This window comes from Sus scrofa, chromosome 9 (assembly GCF_000003025.6).
Source record: "Sus scrofa isolate TJ Tabasco breed Duroc chromosome 9, Sscrofa11.1, whole genome shotgun sequence".
NCBI lineage: Eukaryota > Metazoa > Chordata > Mammalia > Artiodactyla > Suidae > Sus > Sus scrofa.
The window spans coordinates 123089909-123112361 of NC_010451.4; the positions used below are offsets into that span (position 1 = coordinate 123089909).

Sequence of the window (22453 nt, forward strand, 5' to 3'; positions counted from 1 at the left end):
ACTCTGACCCAGGGCAAAAACCAAACCAAAGCAATCAACCAAGGAAACAGAAACAAATGGCTGTCTCGGCATGGTTTTGAAGTTAGCCTGTGTGCCTGTGGTCTCTTTAAGACTGCCGTTCCCAGGGTCAGTGAGATGCTGACACCACTTCAGGTATCACAGGAGGAAACAGGGTCTCACCTAGAATGCTGTGTCTGCAGTGCTTGGAAAAGCACAAAACCGTTCAAGGCAAACTGTCTCATTGTTCTGGGAAGCCACCAAGAATGGTGCTGTTAAAGCAGCCGTTTGTATTAGTCCATCTCACTCTCATTGGAACAGTCTCCTTAGAGAAAATGCGTGTGTGTATCGGCCGGTCTCTACATCTGGGTTTTTCGAACGGTGGCCCAACCCCATTTGAGGGTCATGAAAGCAATATAGTTGGTTAAACAAAAGATAGCAAGGAAGAATCCAAGAGAAAATACGAATGTGTTACACGTAGGAGGAGTAAGTTATTTTATGAAGCATTATACAATTACACGAGTAGATGCCCTCTGGCTTGTGGTGGAAAATGTATTTCTTATTGTAAGCGCTGGTCAGAAAGGTTGGAAAATCATTGCCGTTTATGTTGTTACTTTGGTTCTAAGCTTATGGGTCAGTTGAAGCCCCACAGGATATTTTCCCTCACACTCCAAGGCCCCAGGTCCATGCCCTGTCCATTCGTGAACCACGACGCAGGACGATGGGTAATTGGCTTAGATTAATCTAAGCGCACGCTTTAGGGCCGGAGAGGGGCCCAGCCTCCCCACGGGGCTTGGCCAGAGGATGTCTCGATTATCTGGGACGATTACTGTAGGGGAGGCACACAGTAGCTGCTGCCCCAGGTGGGGCTTCTGGAGCTAGAAGGTGACATTAACCCAGGTCCGGAGACCAAGGTAGACACCCAGGTATAGAAGATGGGGCTGGGGAGGTGATGAGAGACCAGTGGTGAAATCAGAGAAATTCTTTGGCACCCAGAGTAGCAGTGTGAGTAACCCGATGTCCTGTCACCAAATATAAGCCTGGAGCTTTGGAGCACTGCCAGTCTTGGTCCAAACCTCTGACACAGCCCATAAAGTCTTCTTGATTTGACATGTGTCCAGTGGCTTCGGCCTCTCTGCCCTCCCTCCTTCCCTCCATCACTAGGTTCCAGTCATGAGAACCCTGATTTGAATTTTTCAGGTCTGCCAATCCCCTTTCTGCCCCTGGGCCCTCTGCCAGCTGGGAAGTTCTTCCCATGTTGCTCCCTCTAGCCTCCTCATTCTTCACCTTTGAGCTCCTATGCTATTTCCATAGGAAAGCCTCTCTGCTCTGACTTTCCGCTTCCTGTAATTGTGATCTATTTTGTGTCTGTCCTTCATTAAGTTTCATCAGGACAGCCATCATCTCTGTCTTGGGCTCCATCCTAATGCCAGCATCTCCTGCATAGCATTCACTCAGTATGTATCAGGAGATCACGTAGGTGGGGTCTGGGCTCTGGGATGGAGCTAAGCCCGAATGGGATCAAGGGGCCCCCGCCTAAGGGCTGAGGAAGAAGAGGAGGCGGATTGAGGGACTGGGAACTGGCTGGGCCTGACACCTGTTTTCTCTGTCCAGAAATGAATTTTGATCATGTTGAATTTTGGAGAGGAGAGTCTTGTCTCTGTGTGAACAGTTTTAATAGTCACTGACTCTTTGGGGTTTTTCAAAATAAAGTATATATAAATTGATGCCCAGATCAAATCATACTTCCAGTAATTTTTTAAAAGAAATGGAGAGGCACACATAAGGTGTAATTCCGTAGATTTCTGATAGGTCCTCATTACTTGCACACGTGGTTAAATGGATGTCCATGTCCCAGGTGTATATATACAGGTGCCTGTGGGCTCAGTCACAGGTCCACGGACAAGCCCAGCCATTCTGTCCCAGCAGGGATGTATTAGTACTCGTTTCTCCTGAGTCCAAGGTTTTTCTTGGGCACCACTCTTGCATATCATTAAGGAAGGAGCCGAGGTACATAAAAATGTGAAAGGCAGTTTCTGCCGTCAAGGAGCTGGCTTTGAACCTGAGTTACGAGGATCCACGTTAATGATCAGGCTTTTTTCCTAAGATGCAAGAACAGTATGCGGTCAGGTGTGAAATGTCGTGCAGCTCCGGATGTTGCGAGAAAGGGGAGATGGATGTGAGCTATGGGGCTGTAGCACCATCAGGGTGGGCTTGGACGCACAGAGTTTTAGAGTGAGAAGGGGTCCAAGAGCGCCCTCTATCTGACCATCTCATTTTCTAGATAACAGATACATTCCTTCTCTTCTTCCTCCGAAACACCTATTTATTAAGTACATTCTATGAGCCAGGCTGTCCTGGATATTGTCGTTTTTTTAGTTATCCCATGTCCAGCTTCCCTCAGGGTCCCTGATCTCCTTTTTGGGAGAATCTTTTATCGTTTGTGTTATTGCTGGGGGCCTTGCTTATCTTGAAAGGGGTGGAGGACTGTCCCAGTGCAGCCAGATGAGGGGGTGAGTGGACATGTGACTTAAGCTCAACCACATGCTTTTTCCACAGGCCTTTTATTCTGGCGACATTATGACAGTAGTTTTAGTGGGCAGGTATATCCACAGTAGCCTAAGAATAGGATGTCCTGGATTCTCTGACCATTGCCAAGTGTATTAGTTTCCTGTTGCTGCTGTAACAAATTACAGCAAACTTGGTGGCTTAAAGAAAACTTACTGTCTTCAGTTCTGGAGGTCAGAAATCCCAAATCCATTTTACTCGGCCAAAACCAAGGTGTCAGCAGGGCTGTGCTCCCACCAGAGGTTTGAGGAGAGAATTCCTATCTCTGCCTTTCCCAGCTTCTAGAACTGCATTTCTGGTGGCTTTGGCTGGTGGACCCGTCCTCTTCTTGCTTCCCTCCCCACATCACCTTCTTTCTAGTCACGTCTTCCCCGTGCCTCCCTCCTACAAGGACGCTTGTGCTGCTTTTAGGACCTATTTAAAATACACTTCCCATCTCAGAATCCTTAATCGCATCTGCAAAACCTCTTTTTGCCTGGTCAGGTCACGTTAGGTTCCAGGGGTTAGCATCTGGATGGCTTTGAGAAGCATTATGCTTTCCTGTTTTCCCAGCCTGGTTTCCGACATGCCTTCAACTCTGGGAGCTCCTCGTATCCTCTCCCTATCCTTTTGTTTGTTTAAGAAACCTAGAATTGGTTTCTGTGGCTTACAGTCAAGAACCCTGCAGGGTAACTCAGCACTCTGTGATGAACTTTACAAGCCATACCTCTTTTTAAACAACATCAACCCTCTTAAGAAGGCATGGACCCCATGTTGCAGATGAGAAAACTGTAGCTCGGAGAGGCCTTTGCATAAGGCCAGACAGCTGGTGTGAGGGCTGAAACTGGTGTCGAGATCAGCCAGTGAGACGGGAGAACGTGTGTGCAACTCCTTTCTCAGAATCCTTGTGCAAGTCTCTTTCGATTGTGGACCTTTTCCAGGGACAGGCAGGGTTTCAGCTGGGCCCTGGAGCCTGGAATGAATTCCTTAGACAGGGGAGAGATGGCGTGAGGAGGGTTATCCAGGCAAGAGGAGAGGCTGGAGAGTAAACGATGAATGGGATCCTACTATGTAGCACTGGGAACTCTATCGAGTCACTTATGATGGAACACGTAATGTGAGAAAAAAGCATGTGCGCATGTCTGTGTAACTGGGTCACCATGCTCTACAGTAGAAAAAATATATATAAATAAATGATAAAAAAAGGAATAAGCAAGGTTTTCTTTTTTTAAAAAAGTTATAATAGTTTAATCATTTATGTTACAGTTACTGTATAGAAATGAACATTATCAATAAAAGGAAATTACGAAGTCAAAAAAAAAAAGATGAATCCAAGAGATGCAGTAGAGGAAGCACAGGATGGACTTTGGTGCCTCATTGGAGCCAGAATAGTGAAAGAGATGAAGGAACTGAGCCTTAACGGAAAGCTTTGCAGTGACCATGAACAGCCCCCTTCCGGCTGCTACATCCTGCTTCCAAGGAAATGATATCCTGCCTCCACTCTGGGATGGGAAGCCAGCTTGGAGTCGGTGCCTTCCAGTCTCCTCGCGGTCTTCTCATAATATGGGCTGGATGCACACCTAACACCCTAGTTGCAAAGATATGGACAGTGTGGTTTTCAAAGGCGAACGAGGCTCTCCCTTGGGAGTTCTATGGTCAGAGATAAAACAGGTGATTTCTGGAGCTCAGGAGGGAATTCCAGGCCTAATGATGACCCACCTGGGCTTGTATCTCCTCTCAGAAGAGAACTGGAATGTGGGCAGTTCTTTAGGGCTGGGGCAACCACTGAGAGGGAGGCCCTTTTCTTGGTCATTTCTGGTCACCACTGAGGTAGAGTGGCCAAATTTAGCAATAAAAATATGAGATGCCGAGTTAAATATTAATTTCAGGGAAGCAAGGAGGAATGTCTAGTGTGATATTTGTACAAGGCTTCTGGGCACTTTCACCCCTGCATGTGTGCAGTGACATACACCTGTGCAAAGAGACAGACCTGGCTTGACAAGGAGGCAGAGACAAAACCCCAACGTCAAAAGGAGTGCAGGGTTGAAGGATGCTTTGGGTAATGACGTGGGAAGAGACCATTGGCTTGTAATCACCCGAAAGTATCTGCCTCCCCGCCCCCCCATCATCTGCTGTGCTGAACCCCTGTTTGACGATCAGGCCACATCATCAGGAGTCCACTAGCTTCTGTTTTCTTCTCACTTGCTCGCACCTGTAAGCAAAAATGATGAGCCGTGACATCTTCAGGAGACAGTTTTTGAACTTCCACCGCATGTAGATCGCAGCCTCTGTGCTGAGGCTGGTCAGAGGTTGTGTTTGCACTCTGACTCTCCTCTACCTCAGGAATCAAGTGATGATCAGCCCCCTCTGGGTACAGAGCTCCCCACCAGGCTCTGTGCTCATGGGGACAAAAGAAATGGAGCACGCTGCCTCTGCTCCCGAAGAGTGCACGCGCGTGCCTCTTGGCACGGCAGAGAGCTTAGCTTTTAGTAACTGGGAATTGGACTCATCCTGGTGGCCTCGTTCTGGTCTTGCGGTGCACGTGTCCCTTGCTGTGTGTGGATGGGGATGTGGCCGTCACCACCTGGGGCACGGGGAGCCCCACGCCCTACTGGCCCTGTGAGCGATGCTGGCTCACATGTGGGAGTTAGCGGTTGAGGCCTTGGAATGAAGGAAGCCAGGTTTACTGGCTTGTCTGCGGACCACCCTCTGTGACCTTGTTATTTTTTGTGACATGCTGGACAGAGGAACAGGGGAGGTGCCTGAGACAGAGAAGCCAGTGGCTGGCACGCATGGCCGAGTGGGAAACGATGGGCTTGGATCTTAGACGAGGATGGGTGTTCCTGCCTGCTCTTGCTGTTTATTAGCAATTTAACTTTGTTGCTGAACCTCAGCTGTCTCCTCTATGAGATGAAGTCAATAGTGATATCGGGATAGTTTGGAAGATTTAATGAGATCATATATCTGGAAGATGCTGGCGTGTAGGAGCCCTGTGTCTGGCGCTACAGCATTTCCCCTTCTCATAGCCCTTTGTAAACACTTCTGTTGCAACACTCTTCACGATGAATTACGATCCTTTCATTTCTGTATCTGTCTCCTGCTAGACTGAGGGACCAGGGCCTTTCCTACTGGTCCCTTGCCCTGAGCCTCCTGCGCAGGGTCTGCTCTGGATAAGGCCCAGAATCGTGCTGAGCTGGGGGCTCTTCAGTGCTTGGATTTTGCTGGGGGGCAAGTCTTAGACTCTAGAGTCTTCCTCCTCCCTTTCCTCCCCTCCCTAACTCTCCCCCTGGGGCCTGGACAGCTCCTGTCCTGGGGGATTTGTTGGCGAGCAGGCGTCTTAGCAGTTCATCGAAGAACCTCATTAGACTCTGACATGCTGGCGGTCAGGTTTCCAGAGCACCCCCGCCGGATGCTCAGACAGGCCTGCGTTTGAGGAGCAAACCAGCTCTGCGATCCTCATCTTTCCTTTGATAAGATCTAGCGTTTCTGCAGTATTTCTGTCCACTCGACCCCTGCTTCCGCACGTTTATTCTGCCCGTTTATTCAGTGCGGTTCGATCGGTCGTGCATTTATTGAGCACCTTTTGCCAGACCCTGGGCTGGGGTGGGGCGTGTCGGGATGAGGAAGACAGGATCTCTGGTTGAGCTTTTCCAGATCTCAGAGGGGAGACTGGTGAGAAAACAGAGACTTTCTGTAGGATGTAGAAAGGGCGCTGATGGCTGTGGGCACAGAGTTCTATAGGAGTACAGAATAGGGCCCTTTTCCTTAATTATCTTTTCCTCCATTGCTCCTGGAGTTCCCATCGTGGCTCAGTTGTTAACAAACCCAACTTGTATCTATGAGGATGTGGGTTCGATCCCTGGCCTCACCCCATGGGTTAAGGATCTGGCGTTGCCGTGAGCTGTGGTGTAGGCCGGCAGCTACAGTTCCGATTGGACATCTGGCCTGGGAACCTCCATACACCACTGGTGCATCCCTAAAAAGGCAAAAACGAAAGATAAAAAAAAAAAAAAGAATTTCATCGCTCCTGTTTCTTTCTAACAGGAGCCAAATTGGATTGGGGAGCTGAATGGTATTTCCTGCCCTCTAGGAGGATTTGAATACTAGGAGGCAGCCAGTGGCCATGAGCATCCGCCAAAGGTTCAGCTGTTAGCCCTCCTGCGCTGGATGAAAGAGAAGCAGTTCAGGGGCTGGGGGCGGGAGTGGCGCACAGGGCCCCAGGGGCATGGCCCTGCCTGAGGTCTGTGGGGCTTGGAGGACCTGGGGCGGTTGGTTCAGTTCAGGGCTGCACTTGGTGGAAAGGGCAGGGACACAGCTCCGTGGCTGGCTGCAAACAATATTTTTGCTTCTCTCCCTGAAGTCAGCTTTGCTTTTCTTCATCCCATGTTAGCCCCCGTGTTTCTCTGGCATTTGCTTCTCCATCAGCTTCCCTTCCTTCTTTCCCTGTCTGCTTTCGTCTCCACACTTCTCATCACTGCTCACAGCGCCACCCTATCCTCCTCCTTTCTCTCTATCACGTCGTCCTCTTTACGCTCCTGCCTATTTGCCTTTTAGCATCATCCTTGGGCTCCCACCTCTGTGTTCCGTAGGGTACCTTGTTCAGCTCAGAGTTGGGGAGGAGATTTTCATTTTTCATGGCCCTTTTTAGGATAGGAAAGAGCATCTCCTGTGTCTGGGTATCCTAGGAAACAGAACTCTGATTTCCAAAGGGGGCCGATTCTATCCACTGTGTCTCTAAGACATCGAACCAGAGGGAAAGCCGCCCCGGTGTGTGTCCCAGGACTCAGAGCACGTGCCCCTTTCCCAGCTAGGGATCCAGGGGGCAGTGAGCCCGCAGTCCTGGGGTTCTGGCTCTATCTCTGTGCCCATCCTTGAAACTTCTCTTTCTCTCCCTCTTCTTCCTTTCACTTCTTTCAATTTCTGTCCTCTTTTCCATGTTTCGCCTCGCTCTCTCTTCTCTTTCTCCCTACTTGTTACTCCCTCCTGAATGTCTCTCTTCGGCCTTGGAAAAGAGAGTCAAAACCAGTGTCAGAGGAGTTCTCACTGTGACACAATGGGATCGCCAGGGACTTGGGAGTACTGGGACGCAGGTTCGATCCCTGGCCCGGCGTGGTGGGTTAAGCTGCAGCCTGGGTTGCCACCCTGCCTTGGATCTGATCCCTGGCCTGGGAACTCCATATGTCACGGGGTGGCCAAAAAAGGGGGGAAAAAAAAAGCAGCATCAGAAATTCTGCTCTTCTAAAATCCCTCCTTTTCAGATGAGAGGATGGAAGTTTGGGTTGGGGGAGATGGAGAAAATTTGGGATTCTTGCCTAGCTCCTGAGCTGCTTTATGAGACCCAGCTGGCTTTCTGGTTCCAATTTTGAGGTTGGATCAGCCTGGAATGACAGATTGCAGTTGAAAGAAATCACCATTGGTCATTTAAGTCACCTTCAACCCAATGGGGGACCCCTTTTCTCGTCCTAAAGCAGAGTTCTTCTGTCGGTGCCTGAACCTTTTTAATGTTGGGGAGTCACTACCACATAAAGCAGCCCACTTGGCTGTTGGCCGGCACTGCTTGTTTCAAAGTTACTGCTCATAGCTATAATCTTCTGGCTCTGTGTGATCTGTGCCTGTTGATTCCATATCTACTTTCTAGAGACAATACGGCAGAAACCTTTTGTTCACGTTCTCATCCAGGTACTGAAGGCACTTCAAGGCATCTTCTTCGGAGCTTGAAATATTTAGGAGAATTCCCCCAGAAATAATTAAATGAAATAACCATTCTGGACAATATAGAAAATTCAGTTTTCTGAATGACTCATTCCCCAATAGTTCCATATAGCTAAAATTGTGCCGGTACTCTCTAACAGAAAGAAAACTAAAATTAGACAAAGTTGCAAAACCAGTATTATTCACATTCGTGTTAGCTCTCATGTCTCTTTTGCACACTGTGGTTTACAGAACACCCGCAATATTCAAGACCCTGCCACAGTACCTCTGTAACTAGGCCATGGTCCTCCCTAGTTTGTAGATGAGGAGAGTGAGGCTCATAGAGTTGACTTGCCCCAAGTCACCCAGTTCTCAGTGCATAGTCAGGACAGAAACCCAGTTCTTCTGGCTCCTCGTCTTCTGCTGTGTCTGCCATAAATACTTAAGTGGCTTTGTCTTTCCAAAGCACTTGCAGTGTCATGGGATTATAGGAAATAAATGGTCTCCTCAAGACAAGGTACCTGGTGTACACAATCTAATAGGATTGTTATGGATTTTTGTATCGTGTTCTCTGTGTGTGTGTGTATGTGTGTGTGTTTGTGTGTGTTTCTGGATATGGCTGTGGAAGTGGAAAAGTCAGAACCAAGAAACCAGATTCAGGTCAGGCTGTGATTTGAAGCAATTATAAAAATACTGTATGGCAACCGGTGAACTTATTCCCTAATTGTAAGCATCAGTGTGATTGATTTGTTTGCTTAAAATTCTAAGTGTCAGGATAGAGAAGCATGAGTTAATCCAGAGAAATTTCCTGAAGGAGATAGGAGACAGAGAATCTCAGAAAATTTTAAAATAAAAAATACAAGGACCTTGATAAGTTGGAAAGAAGGGAAGGAAATTGACAAGAGGCAGGGAAGAGGGTAGGGGATGAGGTTTCAGGGCAGGAATGAGACACACGCCAGGGACCTTGTGTTTTACTAATAATTTGGATCTAGGCTTCTAATGTGATGATAAGTTTTCCTCCTTAGCAAAGTGAAACCCAGATAGGCTAAATTTAATTCCACTCGGAATCACTGGTGATTCACCCAAGCTCAGGTGCACCCACACACAGCTGGCATCAGCTCTGCGTGCTTTCCAGGCTGATCCTCCTTTAACCCAGCTTCCCCCATGAAACAGGGGGAGAAAGCCAGCCTGTGGTAACCTCGACCCTTTGTGTCTCTGTCTTGCAGCATCCTGGCCACTGCGGGAACCCACTTCAACACACACGTGGACCTGAGGACCCTCCGGGCCGTGCGTGTCCTGAGGCCCCTGAAGCTCGTGTCAGGAATACCTAGTGAGCACCTGTCTTTCTTCTTTCTCCTCTGCCAATAGCTTTGCTGATGTGTCCTCAGCCAGATCCAGGGTCTAAGATAACTGGGGATAAACAGCAAATAATTTCTCCTGGGAGAATGCCCCAGGAGTAATGAATAGAAGAGATGCAACAATCACATTTCATTTTAAAATGTAGCAGATTTTTTTTCAGTTTCAAAAGGATGAGGGAGTTCCCTTGTGGATCAGCAGGTTAAGGAACAGCATTGTCACTGTAGTGCTCAGGTCACTGCCATGGCATGGGTTCGATCCTGGCCCAGGAATTTCCAATGGTGCAGGCGTGCCTCCCCAAAAAAGAAAAAGAAAGATCTTACAGTATAGGAAATTTGGAAAGCAAAGGAAATGATATAAGATGAAAATGAAGAGCACTCACTATTCTATCACTAAGAAATAACTTTTGTTAACATTTTTGCATATTTAAAAATTTTTTCCCTGAATATTTTCATATAATTGCATCATACTGTACCTTTGGTTTTGGATCCCATCATAAGCATTTTCTTTTCCTGATATTAAAAATTCTTCAAAAGCACAATTTAAAAAAATCTATATTATAATCTGTCTTATATGGGTCATGACTTAAGTCACTTCTAGGTTGCTCTTCCTTTATTTCTGTTTTTTTTTTTTCCTCTAACCAGAAATAGTGCTACAACAAACATCTTTTTACTTGCGTATTACTCAAACCTCTGATTATTTTCTTAGGATAAAATTCTAGAAGTACAAGTTTTAGGTCAAAGGATTTTTTTTTTTTCCTCTTTAGGGCCACACCCACAACATATGGAAGTTCCTAGGCCAGGGGTCGAATTGGCGCTACAGCTGACAGCCTACACCACAGCCACAGCACTTGGGATCCGAGCCACATCTGTGACCTACACCACAGCTCATGGCAGTGCTGGATCCCTGACCCACTGAGTAAGGCCAGGGATTGACCCCACACCCTCACGGATGCTAGTCGGGTTCATTTCTGCAGCATCACAATGGGAACTCCCAGGATATGGTATTTTATGTATAGAGGTTGTACTGATGGTGCTTCCCCACCAGTGGTGGGAGAGCTGGCCCTGAGAGAGAGTCTTGGGGAAGAGGACCTTTGGCCTCGTTCTTCCAGACTTACAACCTAGCAGGTCTGGGCCTCGTTCCCTTTAGAAAAGAACACAGGGTAATACGTTTCATCTACAAGAGGAATTCAGAAGACAACGTGGGTGAAATAAAGAAGGGACGGGTACTGGGCGTGCAGATGATCAGGGGATGGGCAAGTCAAGGAAGCCGATCCCTGGGGGAAGGGATGATGGCAGCCTTTGGATGGACTCGTCCTGCTTATCCCGGTGAGAATTGCTGAATCATCTAAGAACCTGGGGTTTGTGTCCCCTGAAGACTTGCCCCTGTTCTCCAGGAGAGGGTGAGCCGAGCCTATGGTTCAGGCGGTGCTGAGTGAGCGAGGGCTCCGCTTCCCATTCTCTCCCTGCCTTCCAGGCCTGCAGATCGTGCTGAAGTCCATCATGAAGGCCATGGTGCCTCTCCTGCAGATCGGCCTCCTGCTCTTCTTTGCCATCCTGATGTTCGCTATCATCGGCTTGGAATTCTACAGTGGGAAGCTGCACCGAGCGTGCTTCACGAACCATTCAGGTAGGGTCACTATCTTCTGGCTTCTGCTTCTTCTTTTCCTCTCTCCTCCAGTCCCTGGGATCAGTTCAGGGCATTCAGAGGCTAGTTAGAAGAGTATGTCCTCTTCCAACCCTGGAATCAGAATCGCCACGTCCTTGTCATCCAGCCTAGACTAAGATCCGCTTTGGGTGCCACTCTGGCGAAGCAAGTCACCTCTTAGGTTTCTAGTGGGAGGATTTCAGCGAGAAGCTCTCCACTGCCCCATCCCTTGGTGGAAGGCTGTGAAATGCATGTTAAAAACCATCTGCCTGATGGAGTTCCCATCGTGGCTCAGTGGTTAATGAATCTGACTAGGAACCATGAGGTGGCGGGTTCAATCCCTGGCCTTGCTCATGGGTTAAGGATCCAGCGTTGACATGAGCTGGTGTAGGTTGCAGACGCGGCTCGGATCCTGCGTTGCTGTGGCTCTGGTGTAGGCCGGTGGCTACAGCTCCTATTGGACCCTTAGCCTGGGAACCTCCACGGGAGCAGCCCAAGAAGTGGCAAAAAGACCAAAAATAAAAAAAAAAAAAATAAAAGAAAAAACCATTGCCCGAAGGACTACCCTTTGCACAGTGGCCTCTTTGGCCTCCAGCCAGTGAGACCCAGGGGTCGAGAGTCAGAGCTGGGGTCCTCCAGATCTTGGAGATGTTTTCCCTCCTTGGTCCAGCTCATGACCCTCCCACACATGGTGTGAAAGACCTCCGGGACTCTGACTTGGCTCGAGGGGTGCTTGGGAGATTTGTGGGGAACTCACACCCCTCATTTTGTCTCTTTGTGTATCATTTGTTCTTTTCAAGTTGAGTGGACTGCCCTAGGCAGAAAGGGTCAGGGGAGGTTGAAGGAGCCCCGCTAGGTGCAGTTTTTGTAAAAAGAATCTTCAGAAGATACCTTCCAACTTGGATTTTTATTTTTGGTTTTCGTCCTATTCAAGATCAGAATTTAATCCTAAAACAAGGAGTTAAGACCCACGGAAGGGACTGTGGCTTACAATTGCTCCCAAGAAACCAGAAAGAACTCAGGGTCTGTGCTGGAGTTGCAGTTATAAATCTGCAAGACTCTGCCTAAGCTCAGACCTTTCTGTGTGGTTCAGTCCTGGAAATTGCTGCAGTTCTCAGGAGAAGGTGGAAAATGGACCCCGTGGGGTTGGGGGCTTGTGGAAGAGGCTGCATTTTCAGAGGCGATTGGGGTACCCTGAGTCGAACGCACTGCATGTGAGGTTAGGCATAGAGAGAGGCCAGAGGGGTAGCAGCCAGAGCCAACGAAAGGACAGACCTTTCTGTGGGTCTAAACAGAGTTGTGTGTTTGTAGCCTCCTGGGGTCATTTCGGCTCATAACCCTTGCGTGGTTTATCCCTCACCCTCCGAATATGTCTGCAGGTATTCTAGAAGGATTTGACCCCCCTCACCCATGTGGCGTGCAGGGCTGCCCAGCTGGTTATGAATGCCGGGACTGGATCGGCCCCAACGACGGGATCACCCAGTTCGATAACATCCTTTTTGCTGTGCTGACTGTCTTCCAGTGCATCACCATGGAAGGGTGGACCACCGTGCTGTACAATGTGAGTAGAGCCGGCGCGGGAGCAGGAGCGGGGGCTCCTGGCATGGGGCGTCTGGCATTGTTGGGGCTGGCTCGTCTGCAGGGAGGGAGGGCTATGTGTGGTGTGTGGACTTGACCGTGGTAAGGGTGAGCAGTTCATGTGCCTCTGTTTTTTGGCCTCTTGCTAAGTATACAGCATCTTAATATAGTTAGGAAATTGCATGTCATGTTTGATGGGTGAACAACGCTAGCTAAATCAGATCAACTCAGCAGTCAGAGAGTATGTCCTGCTGCTGGGTCGACATGGTGGTGGGATTCAGTGAGGGGTAGCAGGAGGCAGAGATTTCTTGGTTGCTGTCTTCAAAGAGTTTGCCATTGGCCTGGAAAGGTATTTCAGTAGTTCTCAACCGTGGCCAAACGTTAGAATCAGCTGGGAGCTTTAGAAATGGACACCGCCTGGGCTGTACTCCAGACCAATCCTGGAGGGATAGCTACGGGTAAAGGCTTGCCGTTAATTTTATTTTTAAAGCCTCTGAGCTGAATTTCATATGTAGCCACCCTCAGGAGCCCCTGGATTACATGCACATAAGAAACATGCTTACTTGTAAGACTCACTAGGGATGCTGGTTCAGCATCCTGATTCACAGGCCTTTTCTTTGATTTTGATTTCATGTGGTTTTGAATAGTGTGATTCATATGACCAGGCATGTTGGAAAGCTTCTGAGGGAGTGAACAAGGCAAGCCTGTCTAACTGTCTGTCGGTGGAATTAGGGGATCCCTGCATGGGCGCACTAGTTAGGGTGACTACTGAAGGGCCTTCCACCTCTCAGAGTCTGATCTTGACAAGTTATGAAAGTCATGGTGCCAAGTCTAAGTGCTAAGAGGAAAGAGGCCAGGGAGGTGTGTCGTTTGATGCGTAAGGGACCTAGGTGGATGAAGCAGTTTGAGCAGGTTGTCTTCAGTTAAACAGGTGCTGCCTGAGATCTGCACCCTCGTATGGAGCCAGGCAGCCCACCCCAAGGCTGTTACCTGTGGAAGAGTCCTCCCACTTACTTGCACTGCCTCATTTACCTCAAGGTGACCTTCAGTTCCTTTTAACCTGACTCCATCTGTATAAACATAGTGTGGGGGACACAGGGTGGCTTACAGAAAGCCTCCTTTAGAAGGACATGTGGACATAATCTATATGGGAGAGAAGGGAGCTGCTGACTCAGGAGAGACTCAATCAGATTATCATAGCCGAAGAGCCAGAATTTGCATAAGAGCCCATGCAAGTCGGTGCCTAGTAAATGTCCATCCCTAACCTGGACCCATTGCCATGCCGGCAGAGCAAGGCAGGTGGAGCTTTGTACAGAAGAGCTCCAGGCTGTTATGCTGAAACTCTGCAGGGCAATGAAGAAGTCCCAAGGACCAGCGTATGCTCAACAAGCCCAAGGGTTCTGTGTGACCCTCTGGGGTTCCCACCAGTTGTGGAGGTGGCCGGAAAGAGGGAAGGGAGGCCCAGTGACTCCTCATTTGAGATGTGAAGGTTGTCTTGAGGCCATGTCACTCAGTTATCCAGGCACCTCTGGAACTTGCAGTCCCAGCCCCACAGTGGCTAGTGTCATCTGTAGGGCTTTGGGAAGGATGCCAAAGACTCACCTAAGTGATGTGATAAGTACATTGAAAGCCTGAAAGGAGAAGTGTTGCCTTTTGAAGATACAGGTGAGATCCGTTGGTCCTCTGGAGCCAAGGCTCGGAAGGTACTAAGATAAGAAGGAATCCCTCATCCTTGCATTCATTCCTTTGTTCATTTTTCCATCCATTCATTCATTTGGCCCACATTAGTGAGCATCTGTGATGTATCAAGCACTGTGCTAGGCACTATGGTAACAGAGGAGGAAAAAAATGCCATGATCCCTGCTCTCTGTTGCTTTTTTCAAATCCCAGTCTCTCTCCACTTATATATCGAGCATAGGTACAGAGGGAGGTTACACAGAGGCAGTGAACTTGCTCTCTTTGTCAGTGCACTCTACCGAGGAAGAAGAGAGAAGAAGTCCATCTGCAGATGCTCTGAAACCTTTCATTGCTCAGGCTCCCAGGGCCGCAGACTCATAGTACCTCTGACTTGCAGGCCATCAGTCATTGAACTTCACTGAAGTCCTTCTGCTACTCCTGTGGCTGGATCCAGGCTCGAGAGAACTCAATGAGCTATAGGGCTGGTTTCCAAAAAGTGACTGACTATTCCTGGGGCAGAACGAACTCATGTCTACTTTGAATTATATCACTTTCAAAGCGTTGGAGCCATGGGGAGAGCATGGAGCCAGGAGTCCACAGGCAGAGGTGATGGTCATAGGCAGAAAGCTACCCCTCGATTCAGGAGAAGTTGGATGGAAAAGACACTTGATTTTCAGCCAGTGGAATAAGGACACAGTCTGGTTCCCTTAGAAGAGAGGGCTCCTGCAGGGTCTGGGCCTCAGCTGAGCAGGGAACTGGGGTGTGAAGCATGGCCCAGGTAGAGCTCTCTTACAGGAGCTGGAGTTAGGGTTGTCTGCCACCGGAAGAAGGTTCAGAGCCATGGACTCTTCATACTGGTGGGTATAGAGGCTAGCAATATAGGATGGAGTCATATCAGACAAGTTTTGTTAAAAAATCAAAATTTAGCTGAGTGAATTATATTTTATTTCATTTCATTATTTTTTGTCTTTTTATGGCCACACTTGTGGCTTATTGAAGTTCCCAGGCTAGGGGTCTAATCAGAGCTGCAGCTGCCAGCCTCAGCCACAGCCATAGCAATGCCAGATCCAAGCCACATCTGCCACCTACAGTGTGGCTCATGGTAATGCCAGATCCTTAACCCACTGAGCAGGGCCAGGGATCGAACCTGCATCCTCATGGATACGAGTTGGGTTCGTTTCTCCACAGTTCACAATGGGAACTCCCTCAACTGAGTGAATCTTAAAGATGTTATTGACTTTATTAAACCATTCACCAAGCAAGCAGCATCCCATCCAGCAGCTGGAAAGGCGTGCTGAGAAGCTGTACAAAATCGAAGACTTTAATAGACAGAGGGTTCGGCGCCAGGCAGTTAGTAAATAGTGGATCTGTTGTGGCAAGCTCACTCTCCTTTTGGGATGGCAGGCTTTAATCAAGCCAATGGCCTCACTAGGCCTGACCGTGATTCCTGATTGACTGCTTTAAAATCCCATTTGTAGGCGAGGCTGACATTGTAACGAAGTTTTGATTTGGTGACATGGAGAAACCGTACACCTCAGATTGGAACTTGAAACCACAGGGCCAAGACTCAAACCCAGCCAAAGTCCAGATTGGGATTTGAATGCTCTTTTATTTTTATTTTTTTTTATTTTTATTTTTTTAATTAAAACCACACACCTAGTCCCAGGACTTACTGAAGTTCAGGTTCTTGATGTCTCAGCACAAAAGCAGTTTAGTGAGAGGCAACCTGATAGGAAAGACGTAGATTTTTTGAGAGATGGATAAAGGGTGGGCCGTCTCATAAGACAAGAGAGAGTGGCTCTGGGAGAAACACACTCCCAGACAGAGTGTGGGCCATCTCAGAAGGTGGGAAGTCAGAGGCCCTGAATATGGGGTGGTGAGTTTTTATGGGCTGGGCGGTTGCATAGACAAATGGGCGGAAGGATTATTCCAACTATTTCAAGGAATGGTGGGGGTTTCCAGGAATTGGGCCGCTGCCCACTTTTTGGTCTTGTGGGGCAGCCTTGGAACTGTCATGGCACCCTGAGAATGTCACATATATGACAAAATTGTCCATATATGTTAGAACTAGTTGCCCCCCACTGAATTCACTATAAACAACCAGTCACCTTAGTACTCTAAATACATGCGTGTATATATGTATGTTTCTGCATAGAGAGAAATTACCCACCGGGCCTTTCCTACCTCCACTGCTAATAAGATGCAACTATAACTGTGTTGATTTCTCTTTCAACCACGCGTGCTGGGAAGGCCCAGTTCCCCCAGATGCCCTATCTCCTCACAAAAGCCACAAAGAAAAGGGAGTCCCTCTTTCCCAGTCCAGTGCTTCTTCTCGTCAATGGTCACAAGTTCGTAAGATTTATTGGCGCCAGTTATGCCCAAACCATTTGGAGAACCTTTGGGTTTACACTGTACACAGAAGCTATCAAACATGTGGACCCTGTGTAGCCTTATTTCTTTTGAGCTGGAATGCGTCCCTGGTGTCCGTATCCCTTTTCTGCGGCACAAAGCCTTCCTTGCTGCCTCCTGGGACATGGGTGGCTCTGCCATGGGTTACCGTTACCTTGATTTACATGTAGCTTTTCTCCTTTTCATGCATGATTGTAAGGGAGGGGGGAGAGTTCCCATTGTCAGGGCAACCTGGAGTCAGTCCTATGTGCTCACTTTCCTCTCTCCCAACATTTCAACTCGGCTTGGTCACCCTCCAACTGTGTTCTTGGCTTCCCTCCCTCTGGTGGTGGAAAGATGCAAAGCAGTCTACAGTTCTGCTGGCTGCTGCTTCCTGTTTTGACTGTCTCTCCAAAGGTCTTCTCCACTTGCAGACTCTCCCCTCTTCTTACTAGTTTTTTGGTTGGTTGGTTTGTTTGGCTTGTGTTTTTACAGCCACACCTGTGACATAGGAAAATTCCTGGTTTAGGGGTCGAATGGGAGCTGCCGCTGCTGGCCTCCATCACAGCCACAGCAACCCTGGATCCTTCAGCCATTGAAGGAGGCCAGGGATCCAACCCCCATCCTCATGGATACTAGTCGGGTTCTTAACCCACTGAGCCACCACAAGAACTTCGGACTAGTTTAATTCGTTGTATTTCTTCTAATCTGGCTGGGTATTCCTTTTCCAATACAGCCTCTTGTCCCTTGGCTCAGTGCTGTTCACTCTACAGATGTTACTTTGGCTCTAGTCCTCGCTTCTAGCCTCTTCCTCTGGGCTAGATGTGGCTCTGAGGTTGGCTTTCCCCTGGTTCTGGTCTGAATCTTGTTTCTCTGCTGTCGTTCTGGTTTTGTGTTAACCTGCCAGAACAGGTTATTGGTATCCGGACTAGTATCCAGATTTCAGCAGCGCCCCGTTGCCATGTGCAGTTACTCACATCTGTCCTCTTCGTGGCGGGTACTTTGGGTCTGTGCTTGTATTTTACATCTGTATTCTTCCCTAAGCCGTTTCACTCCTCACTTGGTGTCGATCGCTCAGGCAGATGTGGACACGTCTTGGGGGCGCGCTGTTGCTCTGGCCTTGCGGGCACGCCAGCTGGATCTGTTACGACTGCCTGGGTGCTGTGCCACTGTGCTGGGAGAGCTTTTCATACTCTTTCCTGGCTTTTGGCACAAAAGGGCGACTGGTGGTCTGGATGCTTTCTGAGAGTCTTCCTCTCTCTGAGCAGTCCTTTGGTTGGTAACGGTGCCTGTGGCTGTCTTTTAAGTTGCCTCCTCCCTACGTCACATAGCTAAGAGTGGTTGGTAGGTGGTTAATAGCGATTTGCTTTTTGCCTCGTTGGCATTTTGTGTCTGTGTATTAGGCATAAGCATATGAATAACACCATATCCAAGGGCTGGTGGAAAACTGCCACCTCCAGCTTCCTGAAGTTTCTCTGATGTTATGGTGCCTATAGAGAACACGTTTGGTGCTGAGTTCCATGCAGCGAGGAAATGTGTCTTCTTATCTCGGCTCCAGTCTTCCTTACCACCTCCTCCACATGCCCAGGAGACAGAACATACCCCAAAACTCACTTGACAACCAGGGCCCAGGAATCTACCATCGTCTTATGGTGGCAGAGCCCTAAAGTGTACCCGCTGACCTAGGATCAAGTATGCAGTGGGTGGAATTTGTAGACTCCTGAAACCAGGATCAGTCATGCTCCAGAATAGGCTGACTTTCCCCCCACATCCGTGTCTCTACGATTCTGTGCCTGTGTCCTTGCAGGAATCTGGGACCCTGTCATACAGATGGCACCTGCAATCTGGTATCAGCCTTGCTCACCTCTGACTTATGCAGTACACAGAGGGGTTGGTCAGTGGATCCTGGAAGTTGGTCCGCTCCTTTCCCGTGAGGGCTGAGAGGTGAAATAGATTGGGAAGAAGATAAAAAATTGAGTTTGGACACGAATGAAGAACTCGTGATGCTTATTTGATCTAGTGGTGTAAGGAGAGTTGGATAACCAAGTTTAGGGTAGAAGATATAATTTATATCTTAAATTATATTACTTATATGTCATACATTTATATTTATATATTTAAGATACATCTAGGCTAGAGATATAAATTAGGGGGTTTTCAGTGTATAGATGATACTTAAAGCCCTAAGAGTGGATAAACCATCAAGAAAGGGCATACACTGAACGATAGAGAAGAGGTTTGAGAACTGAATTCCAGTGTGAAGATGTTGGGGAGTGAAGGCCTCCTCAGCAAGGAGCCTGAGAAGGAGCTGTAAGGGGCGTGGCATCCTGGAGGCCAAGGGAAGGGAAGGAGCTTCAGGGAGGAGGAAGGAGAGGCGATGGGCTGAGTCAAACGCTGCCTTTGTATGGGTCAAGTAAGATAAGGGCTAAGAATTAATCATCAGAGGCCAGGAGAGGGGAGTGGGAAGGATGAAAGCCTGGTTGGAGCAGGTTTGAGCCAGGGTTAGAAAGCTGTACAGACCATTGCAATGAGTTTCGTTGAAAGGGAAGCAGAGACTATGGGGCAGGTGAAAGAAATATCCTCTGTTGAGATTATTTTTGTTGGACTATCCTGATGAGAATGAACCATTCAAGAGAAGGATGTTTGTTGATGGAGAGGGAGGATGGTTGGTGGGGCAGCCCTCTAAAGCCGGTTAGAGGGGATGGGCTTCTAGCCCCTTGACAGGTGGAGGGCAGGGCTTGAGCCCAGCATCATGGTTCAGCCATAGTCCTAGGAGGGAAGGCTGCAGGGGCAGGGATGTGGGCCGGTGGTGATGGAAGCTTCTGGAAATGCCCGTCTCTTTTCTCACGGAAAGTCAGACCATCAGCAGCAGGTGGCAGGAGATAAATGTTGGAAGTTTGGGAGAAGGTATGAATAGTTTTGTGGGCGAGTGAGGGAGTGAGTAGAATGGGGATCCCTTTTCTGGGAAGCATTTGGGACCCACTTGGGGTTCGTGGTGCTGAGGTGAACGTGAGACCAGTGAACATGCTATATTCTCTTCTGGTCACGTTCGGCCACTGAAGTCCAGGCAAGAGTGGATGGAGCATTGGCATTTCCCAGCCTGGTTTTTCCAGGTGAGAATAATAAAATGAGGGTCAAGTGAGTGCCCTGGGCAGAGCAATGGAAATGGAGCTGTGTGGGGAGGAGGGAGGTGGGGGGGGACTGTGAAAGGCGAGGAAAGGGATTATCGGCCCTTTTGCCAAAGTTGCTCTGAAACCTGCCGGCCGAGTGTCATTCATGAAGTGAGTTGAGCAACCTGTGTCATTGCAGACAGGCAGTAGAAGGAAGTATTGAAAGCAAACGTGCCGAGTTCTAATTTCGTGCTCGAACTGCCCCCAGGAGAGGCAGAGTGAGTGAGTGGGTGAGGGCTGCGTGTGCCCACGAGGAGCCTGTGACTGGGAGGTGTGACATACCTCCTGTGCCCGCCCAGACATCCCTCCTGGGTGCCTGGCTCTGCTTCAGCCCAATTCAGAGCGTTGACTTGGGAACATTTGAGGCCTGAAACCCAGCGGCCCGCCCCCCTTCCTCACTAGCCTTTATTCTGTCATCTTGTTTTCTCCCTCAGAGTGTCTCTTTTCAAAAAAAAATGCATTTATGGTTGTAGCTTCTGCTGCTGCCGTTGGCAGCCTGTTTTTCACGTGAATCACTTGTCCTCTCCACCCTGCAGTGCCTTCCTCCTGCACCCTCTCCATGGCGCTGGAGCCCGGGGTCTCCAGCTGCCACTCCCTGGCTCCATCCTGGGAAGTCCGTGTTTTTTTTTTTTTTCCTGTCTCGTGCATGTATTCTCATCCATAGCTGCTTCTCACCCCGGACTATATTCCTCTTCTTTCCTGTCCGTTTGGATTTCTGAATAATTTGTCAAGCCAGAGATGCCCTCATGTTTGGGGTTGGTTCCAAATACGCCAAGTTCGCCTCCTGATCAGGTGCCTGAATTTCAACCCCACACCAGGCCAGGCTCCAGATCTTTTGTCTGTGCGGAGCCATTAGGCTGGCTCAGGGCTTTTGGCCTTTCTTGTCGCCCACTCTAATACACAGTTTCATTTCTGATCCATGGCCAAGGCCTCAAGTGCCTGGTGCGTCAGGCAGCCTTCGACTGTGATCCCTCTGTTCTGAGGCAACACCAGGCCTTAGGAGTCAGGGGCGGAAATGAACTCAGGGCGGCACGTTGGCGATTCCATGGCTGTTTCAGGTACTTTCTGCTGGATCACTCTCAAGGCCAAATCCCTATGGGATCCCAGCCTGACAGGGATGACACGGGGCCAGTCTCTGACACCCTGGACAAGCCAAAAGGTTTCTATCATGTTCCTCTCAGTTGATCATTCACTAGGCAACTATTTCTTGAGTCCTTTGTCTCAGTGTCCTTAGAGTGGGGTCCTTCTTAGCATCACCTGGGCGCAGTTCATACAAGTGCAGGTTCCTGGGCTCTGCCTGGAGGTGATGCACCAGCAGCTGCAGAGACAGGAGGATGGAATCTGTATTTTTAACAGGCTCCCTGGTGATTGTGAGGCCGCAGTGACCAGTGACGTTTGTTTGAGAGCCACGGTTCCACGTAGTGACTGGGCCTGGGGAGGGTGAGGGGAGCTGCAGAGCGAGAGCGTCCCGAAAGACAGCCGTCGCCCTGTCTCCCCCACTGCGTGGATCTGCACGAGGTCACGCTTTAATCCGTATGTGTCTAATAGAAGGTGACTGACACACACTGGCTCTTGGGAAGAGGATCAGCCCGCTGGCCTGTCCATCCTCCGGAGGGTACATTTCTGGCTGCCTCCCTCCCCTGCCTGCTGGGTCTCCCCTTCCTGCTCCATCCCTGGGCACCGCCCTTCACCCCGAATCAGGGACTTGTCAGCAGAGATTTGGAGCTGGGCTTCGGGGGCTCTTGCAAAATGGTCTCAAAATTTTTTTTTAAATGCCTTTTTTTTTTAAACTTATAAAAATGGAAATCTAGTTGATTGACAGTGTTTCAGATATATAGAAATAGGATTCATTTATATGTGTGTGTGTGCGTGTGTGTGTGTGTATACACACACGTATATACCACATATATGTGAATATTATCCATAAAAAGAATGCAGTCCTGTCAGTTACAGCAACGTGAATAGACCTAAAGACAAATACCATGATAGCTTTTTATGTGGAATCTCAAAAAAATGATACAAATGAACAAATTTACATAACAGAAATATATCAGAGACATACAAAACGAATTTATGATCACCAAAGGTGAAAGGGAAGAGGAGAGATAAATCAGGCACTTGGGATTAACAGGTACACACTACCACATGTAAAACAAATAAACAACAAGGACCTACTATATAGCACAGTGTCTTATAATATCTCATGTAAGATATGAATATCAATATCTTACAGCATTATTAATGTCTTATAATAACCGATAATGGAAATAATCTGAAAAATTATATACATACACAAAATTACACACACATACATATATACACATGGACACACCACGTATTCTTTATCCATTCATCCGTTGATGGGTCTTTGGGTTGTTTCCATGTCTTGGCTGTTGTGAATA

The 22453-nt window shown here is 48.5% G+C and overlaps 1 protein-coding gene across 10 annotated transcripts in view; it reads left to right on the forward strand.

Moving 5' to 3' along the window:
* Positions 1-22453, forward strand: part of CACNA1E (calcium voltage-gated channel subunit alpha1 E) — a 490987-nt gene that overhangs the window by 262523 nt on the left and 206011 nt on the right. For all 10 annotated transcript variants that reach the window (XM_021102616.1, XM_021102615.1, XM_021102620.1 and 7 more), the window contains 3 exons: positions 9462-9565; positions 11068-11220; positions 12618-12799. In XM_021102616.1, coding sequence (XP_020958275.1) covers positions 9462-9565; positions 11068-11220; positions 12618-12799 — 439 coding nt within the window. The remainder of the gene's footprint in view (positions 1-9461; positions 9566-11067; positions 11221-12617; positions 12800-22453) is intronic.